Source organism: Epinephelus fuscoguttatus, linkage group LG21 (assembly GCF_011397635.1).
Source record: "Epinephelus fuscoguttatus linkage group LG21, E.fuscoguttatus.final_Chr_v1".
Lineage (NCBI taxonomy): Eukaryota > Metazoa > Chordata > Actinopteri > Perciformes > Serranidae > Epinephelus > Epinephelus fuscoguttatus.
Window position 1 is genome coordinate 12,418,497 of NC_064772.1, and position 12,245 is coordinate 12,430,741.

Here is a 12,245-nt window from a genome sequence, read left to right on the forward strand (position 1 = left end):
AGTTGGGCTTTTTTTGTTTACTTTTTGTACAGTGGAAAAGAGGCGTAATTAACACACTGTATATCTTAATCGTTCAATTCAATTCGTTCAAAAACTGGGGTGTACAAAAGACAACCTGTGGCGTTGGACCATTAAGCATTTTTTCCAAATGCATGCATCAAGTGAACTGTGGATGTCTGACCTTGATGATGTAGTGCAAGGAGTTTTTGTCATCGGGGGAGACGTACAGGCGAATCAGGACACTCTTACTGTGCTGGTTCCTCATTTCTGCCAGGGTCTTCAGGAGGTTCCACTCGCCTGCTGACCACTGGTACTCCCCGCCGAGCCCATCCCCCACGACAGGCCACCGAAACTCAGGCTGTCTAAGTGTTTTCAGCATTGGTTTGGTGTCCATCTGCTCCAGTATAGCTATGTAAGCAAACACAGAAATTAAGAAATTAGCATGAAGTACAGCAGTTTGTTTGAATGGTTGCTTTTACTACTTTTTAGGTTGTATTTTTTGTATTTAGATGCTACTTTCCCTTTTTGTCATCTGTTGTATCTTATTGCTTTTGCCTCTGCAGTGACCTAGATCTGCCATGGCAATCAATAAAAGCTCATCTTGTCCTGTTTCACACTATTGCTGTGTCTTTGTGTGTGCTCTTGACTTACAATATCTTTGTGGGGACCTGTTCGTAGACATGGAGAATGGGGACATTTTGATTGTGAGGACATTTTGGTTTGTCCTCACTTGTTCAAAGAGCTGTGACTTTAGATTTGGTTTGAGCATTAAGGTTGAACATAGGTTTAGACTTCAGCTAGGTTAAGTGCTGGGAGTCAGGCATATAGTTTGAAAAGTTAAGGCTGGTAAACAATAGTCCCCACAGTGCTATACAAACGTATCTGTGTGTGTCCAGTTTTATTACTCACACCCTGGGGATAAATAAAAAAGTCACACATTATGGGGCCTCAGTTCCCATTTAAGGTTATGGTTGGGTTAAGGTCAGGATAACGGTATAAGCTGGTGTTAGGCATCTAATGGATGTGGTCACAGTTAGGTTTAGTTCCCAAAGAATGACTGCAGGTCAATGCAATGTCCTCTTAACTGACAAAACCAAGTTTGTTTGTGTGTGTGTGTAAGACTCACTCTCATTCATACAGGAGCGGTATAGGACCTTAGCCTTGGTTACAGCTTCCAGTTCATCAGGGTCTGAAGGAGCTTCCAGTAACTCTAAGGGAGAAAAACAATCTATGTCATAACTCAGAGGTCTAACAGTGAACTGTACCTGAATTCAACTTATACTATATACTGTATCTGGCAATAGGAATAGAACGCCTGGTTGTGAAATAAAATGGACACAAGGTCAGTCTTGCCTTTTAAGTAAGTGATGTGTACATCAAAAGAGCTCTTGCTTTCTTCTGATTGTTAAACATTAAACATTCTGTTTAATTCACATGTACTTGTAACAGGGTAGATAAACTCAGTCGTTGATGGGAAATTTGTAAGCCAACACACCTTTGAGTCGAATGTCTACATGCTGCCGCAGCCAGGGGTAGATGCCATACGATGAGGAATCTTCCGGGATGGGGTTCTCCTTTAACCAGCCGCCACAGGAGTAAGTATAGAAATCCTCGCAGGGGTTAATAGACTTATCCATTTTGTTAAGAATGGACCCCGCTACAAGAAGGAAGGTGACAGGAAATATAAACACACCCCAGTGAGTCCAAATAATTACCTTTGAGTTGCAACTAAAATATCTCATGCTCAACCAGTCACCATACAAACAATAGTGGATGCTCAGAGCAATTGTACATACAGTAACTGCTCAGCACCACTCCTCACCTGCTTCAATGCATTCTGGGGTCAGACAGAATTCCTCCTGATTAGATTTCTGTGAGACTGAGGGAAAAGAAAAGAGGATGAAGTTTGACACTGAAATGCAAACTCACATGTAGACGTAACGAGTTTTTAACATTTCAAGAACATTTAGCTTGCATGCATGTTCTTTTGCAGCACTGACCCACTTCATATCTTTATACAAAAAGTCCCCTACTTCTTGGTAGCAAATGATTGGTGTTGGGATGCTGTTTTGCGCAATAGGACCTCAAACAGAGTTTTAGAGCACACTTTTACATAAACAATAAATTATCTGAAAGTTATGCATGTGTAGAGCTGAGAAACCAGAGAAACATGCTGCGTAGGTCAACATGTTTTTGCCAGTTGACTTACACAGCACACCTTCTCACTTTTTTCCTGGGCTTCTAACTGCATCCCATGGTCTTTATCAGAAGCTTGCACACTTGTCAGAATTCACATTGTCAGAGAAAGCCAGAAAGTGGCCACCTGGACCTTATTTTCCCATGTGACTCAAGGAAAGTAATGTCAAAATCGATTAATGTCACCTTCAATGTAAAACTATAACTGCTTGTTTTTGCTATGAAAGGTTTCAGATTATTATTGTGTCTTTTTGTTTAACCAGAAACAGCCCCTAAATTGTTACCAGCAAAGTCACCAAATAACATTTAAATTAACAGTAATTTTATCATTGTTAAAATCACTTTGTTCAAAGTCAGCAGAAACACCATAAAACTCCCTCAAGCCAGCTTGGTTCATCTTTCCATTGTTCAAACAATCAGCAGTTCTGGTTTGGTTGAAATAAAACCTTAATTGACCTAGTTAGAAGTGAAAATATGCAGCTCTATACACTCTAGCATTACTTTATTTAAATGGTTTGACAATGGCAATTTTGGGGCTGTTTTTGATGGAACAAAATTGATATTACGCTTTAACATAAAGGTCTAACTCATCAGGGATCCTTTCCATAATGTTGTCAGATACCTAAAATAATAATCTGAGCTTGTCAGTGGCAAAAACAAGCCCTTTTAGTGAACGTATTGATGGTGGGAACATGACTGGAATGGTTACATTGCAGCTCTCTTGCTCAATACTTGACCAGTTTAAAAAACTGTTGTTCTGATCAGACACTTTGACCAAAAGAAAAAGAAAAAAAAAAAAGGTGGAAAAATAGGGTTCAGGTCAAAAATTCCGAAGTTAAACTTGAGGACTGTTTTGTCAAAATGATGGCTTTTTTTATGAACAATAGTTATACATGGAAATAATAATATGGAAACAAAACAGTATTTCTTATTCTTGGAAAGGCTGCAACACAAGTTAATTTCTATCTGTCATTGTAATACAAACTATCGATGAATGAAACAAACAGAACTGACAATATCAGCTAATCATACTTTCATACGGCTGAAAATGATACTAGTTATCAGAGGGACGTCATTAAGGGACATTCCCACAATGCACTCTTTATCAAAAATGGGACAAACACAGGTCAAAGTGCAGTTTATACAGCTGGAGAGCAGTCCGACAGAGTAAACATTTAGTGGATACATTTTTAACCTCATGCCTGCCTGCATCAAGTCGAGTCGACCTGCAATCGCCACATTACTTTAGCTGTGTGATACAGAGCCATGCCATGAATCACAGGCAAATCTTGAGTACTTTCCAAAATATGCATCAGGCTTTTAATTTAAACTTGACTGTCAGCTGTAATTACTTCACACACTTCTAATAAGAGCAATCAAAACGCCACAGTAAGACAGGACAGAGCCACCCATTGTTTACACTACTCGCAGTGTGACCACAAGTCTACCCATTCACTTCCCTTCCTAGAAGGTGAACGAAAGCCTGCTTCTCTGACCTCTTGGCAGAAACCATTGTTAAATGATGTGGCTCTGTGGGTGAACAGAAGCAGCACAAGCCCACGAAGTGAGCCGCCAGATTTAGAAAACCAAATCCCCATTGTGAACGCATGAGTGGAGCGTTACGGAGCTGCGCCGCAATGTCTGACCTCAGAGGTTGACTGGTCTTGCTGTCTAGTTAGAGCTGCTTGTGAGAGTTGCTTAATGTTGCGCCCACTTTAGAGTAGAAACACACCGTCACAACTTAAACCCTGCGCGACCCACTTGGCCTGGAACAACCTCAACAACCCTCCCCCCTGACCGCTCCGTCAGAAACATATACACAGGGGTTTAGACACACACACACAGATGTCTGAGGCTCCAGGGTCACTGCTAATACCAACCTCATGTTCATTGCTGAGACACTTAACAGGCCCCACAACACAAACACACATGTACCCAAACACACATTGAGGGGGAAACTCATTAAAAAGTCTAAACTCATTAAAAAGTCAAAAATTAAACAACCACTTGGCATTCCTGTGTCTGGTCATCCACATGGCTGCAGACCAGAGGAAGGTTTCCATTAGAGTGGGTGTGTGGTACTGCATACATAGGAACATAACATAATTACACTTCAATGCCACCACAAGAATGTTGGCTTCCCTCAATAACAAAAAACAATACTCACCCCACCCCAGAAACACACACACAGACACAAACCCCTCCCAGCCATGACCATCCTCACTACCACTACTGAAACTACTGAACAAATGACTCTTAAAGGAATAGTTCCACATTTTGGGAAAATAGACTTATTTGCTTTCTTTCAGAAAGTTAGATGAGAAGATTGATACCACATTAATATCTGTCAGTTAAATATGATGCTACAGCCAGGCCCCAGTTAATCTCTGTAAACAGGTATCTGCATAATGTAGATCTGCAGGCAATGAGACAAGATTTTAGTGTTGGAAACCAGAATGCTTCCAATGTAGTCCAAGTAGTACTGACAAATCACATGTGAGCAGCAGTTAAGCAGTCTCTGTGGAGAGGCGTAACTCATTAACTGAAATGCAATCTTGGAATCCATCTGTTATTGTTTGACAACGACTTAGTTTTAGATAAGCTTTTTTCATTTAGCTTCATTCATATGCAGATATCTATTTATAGAGATTAGCCGAAATGACCAGCACACAGAGTCTGTGTGCTGTCAAAGTCTTGGCCCGGTTATCTGCTTGCTACAACAGATCTTCCAAAATATTGACCATTGCACCGGAGACTTAACATCATCAGACTGATGGCCAATGGATATCAAGACTAGGAGCCGATTAGCATAGCTTAGCACATAGACTGGAAAGTAGTGGAAACAGCTAGCTTGGCTTTGCCTACAGGTAAAAAAAAAATCTGCCTTCAAGCACCTCTGAAGCTCACTTATTAAACCTGTTGCATCATGTTTGATACTTGACTTGATATTTTTACATTACAATTTTTATACAGATTAAACGAATCATTATTACCATGATAATTTGTGAGTTTTAAAGGTGCTAGTAAGTGTGTTTTCATGCTAAAATAAGATAATCTCTACTGGCTGTGGCTTCGTGTTTTAAGTACAGATAACTTTCTTTATAGTCAAATTAATAATTTGTGGAGTATTTTTTTATTCAAACTTTTAAGGAAGTTCAAAAAGTTACGAAAATTGTGCATGCATGTCAGTTTTCTGTCACTGCTGTGGCTAGTGCTCCACAAGTTGGTTTTGTTACAGAATTTCAAGCTTTTATATTTGGATTGGTGTCTAATATTTAAGATGAGGGCTTAAACTGGTGGGTACACAAGCCATGTGGCAAAAACAGAGATCCAGCGAGATTCTGTTCTTCTCCTTTGAGCCAGTTCACTAAAAAGCTCATGAAGAGCGACTCTACTAAAACAAGGGAAAGATACTCCTGCCGTTATTTACTGTTTGTACTTACTCCGTCAAAGATAATTGGTATATAATCCACATAATTCTGAGCCAGGAGGCTGTGATCATGTGAAAAAAGGTGCTGCAGGCTATCTTCCATCATATGACGCGAGCAGGTCAGGAAGTCAGGTAATGTAGTATAAAGAGCGACAAAAGTCTGCGTAGGGAGGAGAATGAGGTAGTAGATGGGTCAAACAAACATAGGACTCCAACCCAGGACATGGGGTCATGTCCTGGCAAAAGTTGAGTTGTTTTAAACTACGTATATCACGATATGTCAAGTATGGAACATGATTACGCCCAACCATGACTCTTGATAAGCCTAACCTAACCGTGTGCTAATTTGTAAGATTTTATACGGACTGTGTGCATAGCATACAAACTGTTGTATGTGGATGTGTTGCTAGAATTGAATGCATTGGTCCATTCACATGCAGAAAGATTGACAAATCAGTCTTTTCTCTAAAAGCAGGAAACATCTGATAGTCTCAGCTACAGAAATAAGGAACTGCACTGCAAAGAGCACATTTAAAATCAAACTTCAAGTATGATTAAATATGCAAAGTTTCTTTCTATATTGTCTTTTGTTTTCAAGCTTTATATGTCTCGTGTAAAGGTGTTGTTGAAAGCTGCATTACCAACTTGTCTTGCCTTGCCTACAGTAAGTTCATCAGATCAAAATATTGCAACACTTTAATTTTCCTCTTATTCTTATCATTACAGTGTTACATGTAACAATATCTTAATGGGCCTGTGCGCTGCCCCCTGTAAATAAACAAACATATACACACACCCTACCCATTAATCTGCCACGTTTCCCTAATTAATTTCACATTCTGCAGGAGATTCCCACAAAGTGTCAACATACACATTCTTTCCCCCTTTTCCCAGAATTCAACTTGACTCCCACAGTGCACTATGGAGAGTGCAAGGTTCTGCATGTGCATGTGGGCGTGTATGAAACCTTATATGAACCAAAAATAGTTTGACATGAGTTACCCGCGAGCCCTCCACAAAGACCTTTGCTCTCACCGGCTTGCTTGCGTGTGTTATTTACAGTCTGCATGTACTATAATCTGAGGAGAGCATGCGATATATTTCCACTGAATTCCTTACAAATTATAATGCAGGTTCAGTAAAACTGTGTGTGTGTATATATATATTTTTGTGTGTATGTGTGTGGGGTGGACTTACCCAGTATGAGTGCAAGCAGCAGAGCGGCACAGAGACACACACACATGGCCAGTGCTATCTTGTAGAGACGACTGTTGCCCCTCTCAGGTTTAACCCCGCCGCCACCTAAACGCTCCAGTTCCATGACTAGCCGTACTATATATCACACACACACACATAGAAATACACACTCACACACTCTTTAAAAACGTAATGTTCAGGTGGACAAGCAGTGAGAAGAAAAATTGTGAAAAACACCACCAAAACACACCAGAAAAATAAAAATATCTGTAACAAGAAAAAGTTTAGGGTGAAAATTAAATTCAAACAGCTATTGTAACATCTTCCTAAAATTACACAATTGCTCTATTTGCTCTGGTCTCTTTCTCAATTTAACAGACTTCATTCACTCTCCCAGTCTCTCTGCTGCTATGTGTCTATCTGTTACTACTCTAACTTCACTCCAGCTCTTCAAACTGTTCCTCCCTTCATCACTCCTCCTCCCCCCAACACTCCTCCCATCCCTCCCTCCCTGCGGGACAGAAGGGACCAGGTTTCCCAGTGATGACCAGAGACCATTTAATACAATCAGACCTGAAACATTATCTGTTACTGTGCAGCATTTGAGGCCGCAGACCTTGTTAATAGCCTAGGCACACATGTGAAATGTGTGTGTGTGTGTGCGTGTGTGTCTAACCTCATGTACAATACGTTTATCAGATCAGACAGTCAGTGGACCAGAACAAAATGAGACTCACACAGGACACTGATTACAATCGATTAATCTGATGATGATGATGATGATGATGACACTGTCGCCTGTAAAAACACATCAGCGTTTGTTTCAGACAGCATCGATAGTTTCTTTGAATAGACAGAGGTGGTGATGACAATGACACCACAGCTCCTGATTGGTCCCTCGGCTTCCCTCCTGCTGTGGTGAGAAACTCTTTCCGCACGTGCTCATTAAAGTTTGGGGCGTCAGCCACAAAGTCCTTATATAGACGCAACTTCCTGCACTGCTTAAAACACCCATTCATCAAGCAGACACATCAACCACGGTGCTATTGTTCACTATTGTGACTCACAATCACTTGTGTCCTGTTTATATTCTTATTGTTTAACAGCTCAACTGGGAAACTTTGTTCCAAATTTCATTGTCTCCTTCAGTCCACCACTTTGGTCCAGACTGTTATATCTTAACAACTGTTGGGTGGATTGCCGTGAAATTCTGTGCAGACTTCCATGATCTCCAGTGGATGTTTCCTACTGACTTTGGTAATCTCCTGAATTTTTCTCTAGCATCACCATGAGGTTGATATTTTTGTTTTCCATTGAAATATCTTGACAACTATTGGATAGATTGCCATGAAATATTTGCTATAAACATTCATAATCCCCAGAGGATGAATCATATTGACTTTCATGATCTTCTGACTTTTCCTTTAGTGTCCCCCGCACGTCAAAATTATATTATATTCCATAAAAGATATCAAAATGTAATACATGGATTGGCTCAAACATTTTGAACTTATATTCATGGTTACCAAATGACGTTTGACTTCTAATGCAAGATTTTATACAGACATTCATGTTTCCCAGAGGATAACTCTTGCTGATGTTGGTGACCTTCTGATTTTTTTTTTTTGTCTAGCACCACAATGACATTGACATTTTTTGTTATTCATTGAAATATCTCAACAACTATTTAAGGGACTGCCATGAAACTTTGTAGAGAAACTCTTGATCCCCAGAGGGTGATTCCCACTGACTTCAGTGATTTCTTGACTTTTCTGCTCGTGTCACCAGCCGGTCAAAGTTATCACTTATTCAGTGAAATATCTCAACTACACAGATTGGTTCAAAATTTTACAATAATTTTCATGGTTCCCAGATGACAAATTATATGACTTCTAATGTATAATTTTCACGTTTCCTAAGGGATAAATAGAACTTGCTTGAATACAACTAACTTTGGTGATCCCCTGAATTTTTCTCTGGTGCCACCATGAGGTTGACATTTCTGTTTTTTATCGATATATCTTGACATTTATTGGATAGATTGCCATGAATTTTTTTTAACAGACATTCATTATCCCCAGTGGATGAATCATTGTGACTTGAGTGATCTCCTTACTTTTCTTCTTGCACCACCAGCAGGTCAGAGTTATCACTTATTCAGTAAAATATCTCAAGGTCAACTGCATGGAATTGCTCAAAATTTCAAACAAAATTTCATACAGGCAATTATGTTTCCCAGCGGATAAATCCTGCTAAACTTGAGGGTGGCTGTTTTTTTTATTGAAATTCCTCAACAACTACTGAATGGATTGCCATAAATTTGCTATAGATATTTGTCTTCCCCATAGGATGAATAAAATTGACGTAAGTGATCTCCTGACCTTTCCTCTAGCACCAGCATATCTCAACATCTCCAACATGGAGTAGCTCGAAATTTTGTATAGACATTCATGTTCTCCAGAAGATGAATCTTATGGACTTGGTGATATTCCTGACTTTTTTCTCTAGTGCCACCAGTAGGTCACAGTGAAATATCTCAAAGTCAACTACATGGATTGGCCTTAACTATCTGTACTTTCATTTATGGTTCCCAGAGAATGTATTCTGGCAATTTTTTTCTAGGTTGACATTTTTTGTTTGCAAAGAAATGTCTAGATGACACTGAAATGAAATGCCATGCCATTTTGAAAAGACATCCATGTTTACCAAAGGTTAAGTTTTGACTTTGGTGATACCCTTACTTTTCCTTTAGCACCATCATGAAGCTCACTTTTTTTTTCTTTAATTGGAATATCAAGCAATCAATATCTATCAATAACAACTATGAGATGGATTGCCATGAAATAGGCTGTAAACATTCATGGTCCTCAACACTGTGCCTCTGACCTTTCATCTACTGCCATCATAGGGTCAAAAACTTTGGTTTGTGACCAAATACTTGTACAACTACTGATATTCAATTGTATGCTGTATTTAGTGCTAATAAGCACATTTTAGCATGGTAACATTCTAAAATAAGAAGGTAAACATGGTTAACATTACACCTGCTAAACATAAACATGCTAACATTGTCACTGTGGGCATGTTATTATGCTTATGTGACCATTTAGCTCAAAGCTTAAGCCACAGAGTCAATAGCACGTCTGCAGACTCTTTGTCCTGTCAACATGTAGGAGGTCACAGAGTTGACTCAGGGGCCCATCTCTCAATATGAAGCAGACAGTAAGAACATGCCTTCTTTCTGCCCTCTCATCCTCCTCATCTTCATCATCCTCCCACGTCTGTTTACTCAAACATCCCTTCAGGCTGTCATTAACACAAGATAAGCAACAGAAACACACATGCAAGGACATAAGTAATCGTTTCACATAGATTAGGCAAAGAAAATCACTCTTCCAAATATCTTATCTGAAAACAAACACACACACACATGAAAAGACGCCAACTCATGCATACAACACGGCCTGATCCTACCACAAAGTTCCCTAATTATTCAATGATAAAGTCTCCAGAAATGCAATGATTCTGAACCTGCTGACAGGGGTGTCTGCTCATGGTTGGTAAACACACCTCTGTGGCTAAGCTGACGGACGTTCAGTATTTATATGTCTGTGGGAAACACCCTTCCAAATTACAATGTGTCATCTCTCACGCTCACACACTCAGGAAGTGTAATCACTGCACAACTCCCTAAAAACACTAAAAAGAAACACTGCAGTCTGGAGCTGTTACTAAAAGTGTAGCATGTCTGCTTTTGCTTGAGGACAATCAGCCGATATGCCGAGTATAAAATTAGAAAGGTGCAGTCTCCCGAGAGGAACATCAAGCTACCTGCATGTGACAGAGACAGTTTTAAGACCCTTCAAGTCCTTTTTTTCCACTGATACAAAACCTACAAAATCACTACATTTTCCATTTATTGTTAGAAGATGTTCAGCTATTGGTGAGCAATATAAAAACACATGGAAACAAATAGGGACCATGTAGTAAATTAAAATTAAATTAACATCCATTTCTGTTATGTAAGTGGATATGTAATATTAAGAAAAGTTTAACTGCATGATGAACAAATTAAGGGGTCACCAAGAACTGGAATATAGATTTTTGACTGTTTTTTCTATTTAGCTTTTACTGTGACCCATGTTTGACTGCACAACACTACACACATACTGTACTTCATGCTTATTGTTTCTACCACACAGTTACATTTTTTTGCAGTGTGAATACTATATATGTCGCGTATAAGCAGTATATAGACATTTAATAAATAACATAGTTCTAAGCAAATTTAAGGACAATTTTAAGTGTTTGTCAACATAAGTTATTTGTGAACAATTTTAACTCCTATTAAAACACAATTTATATTATTACAACAGTATTTTACTATATTGTCATTTTCTTTTCACATGCCAGCTAAACCACAGGAGTTATATTTGTTGATAAATATATTAATAAAAACTTAAATATGATTTAAACTACATTATAGTAAGGTATAAAGCATTTATTAAATGTCTATATACACAACCCAATCGCCAGAAGAAATGTTGGCACTGTAATGTTACAAACCACAGATATATAACGTTTGTACATTATTATAAAGTGGATATGTCAAAATGCAATGCTCTCTTTCACACTTCGCTCAGTATCTCACCATGGGAAGCACCCACGGTGAGATACCTCACTCGGTTTACAGAGAACCGGGGTTACCCTGATAACCTAAAGTATCTCTGAGTTTCGTCAGTGCTGTGATTTACATGTGGTTATGTTGAGGCACAAAACCACTTGGTTTTGGTTCGAAAAAGATGTTCTGGCTTAAAACACCCGCTTTTCACATAGTAGTCTTCGCTATGCTCTTTGGAAGGAGACCTTTACACCCTAAATGAAAAGACAGATTTCCTCCAACTTTCAGTTTATGCTTAACAGATCTTACGCATCATGTCATCCTAGAAAAAATCTGTCTTCTACACCTTTTGTAGTTCTGGATTGGGTTGAAAAGATTTCTTTATTTTCTTTAATTTAATTTTTGTACTCCCCTTTTTCTGTACTTTTTGTGTGTTTATAGATCGTTAATCATATAGTACATACCACTGACCTAGTGATATGTCATATTGTAAATTTGTCATGGTGTAATAGGTTAGAGTTACTTGAGAGTTACTAGAGGGATGGGGTTTTGTTAAAATTTAAACTGTATTTGTATAACTTAAAAAACTAGTAAGACATACTTTGGGGGAAAAAAACCTACCAGCTTTTGGTGGCATAATTATGGCTGAAAATGCAGCCAATGTTCCACTAAAAAACACCCCGTTTTGTTGTTTGTTAGACTCAAAAAGGTGTCTGCAGTTTGGCAGCCATCTCATCTAGCTGTCACAACATCTGCCATCTTCTCCACCTCCAGATAAAAAGGTCAGATCATACACATGTA

At 38.9% G+C, this 12,245-nt stretch overlaps 1 protein-coding gene across 1 annotated transcript in view; it reads right to left on the bottom strand.

Annotated features, from left to right (window-relative positions):
• Positions 1 to 7,234, bottom strand: part of phex (phosphate regulating endopeptidase homolog, X-linked) — a 32,342-nt gene extending 25,108 nt beyond the window's left edge. Inside the window, exons 1-5 of the mRNA XM_049565716.1 lie at positions 6,824 to 7,234; positions 1,823 to 1,879; positions 1,496 to 1,657; positions 1,127 to 1,210; positions 182 to 408 (exon numbers count right to left, since the gene is read on the bottom strand). Of these exons, the coding sequence (XP_049421673.1) occupies positions 182 to 408; positions 1,127 to 1,210; positions 1,496 to 1,657; positions 1,823 to 1,879; positions 6,824 to 6,947 (654 nt within the window). The 5' untranslated portion in view covers positions 6,948 to 7,234. The remainder of the gene's footprint in view (positions 1 to 181; positions 409 to 1,126; positions 1,211 to 1,495; positions 1,658 to 1,822; positions 1,880 to 6,823) is intronic.
• Positions 7,235 to 12,245: the final 5,011 nt, after the last annotated feature.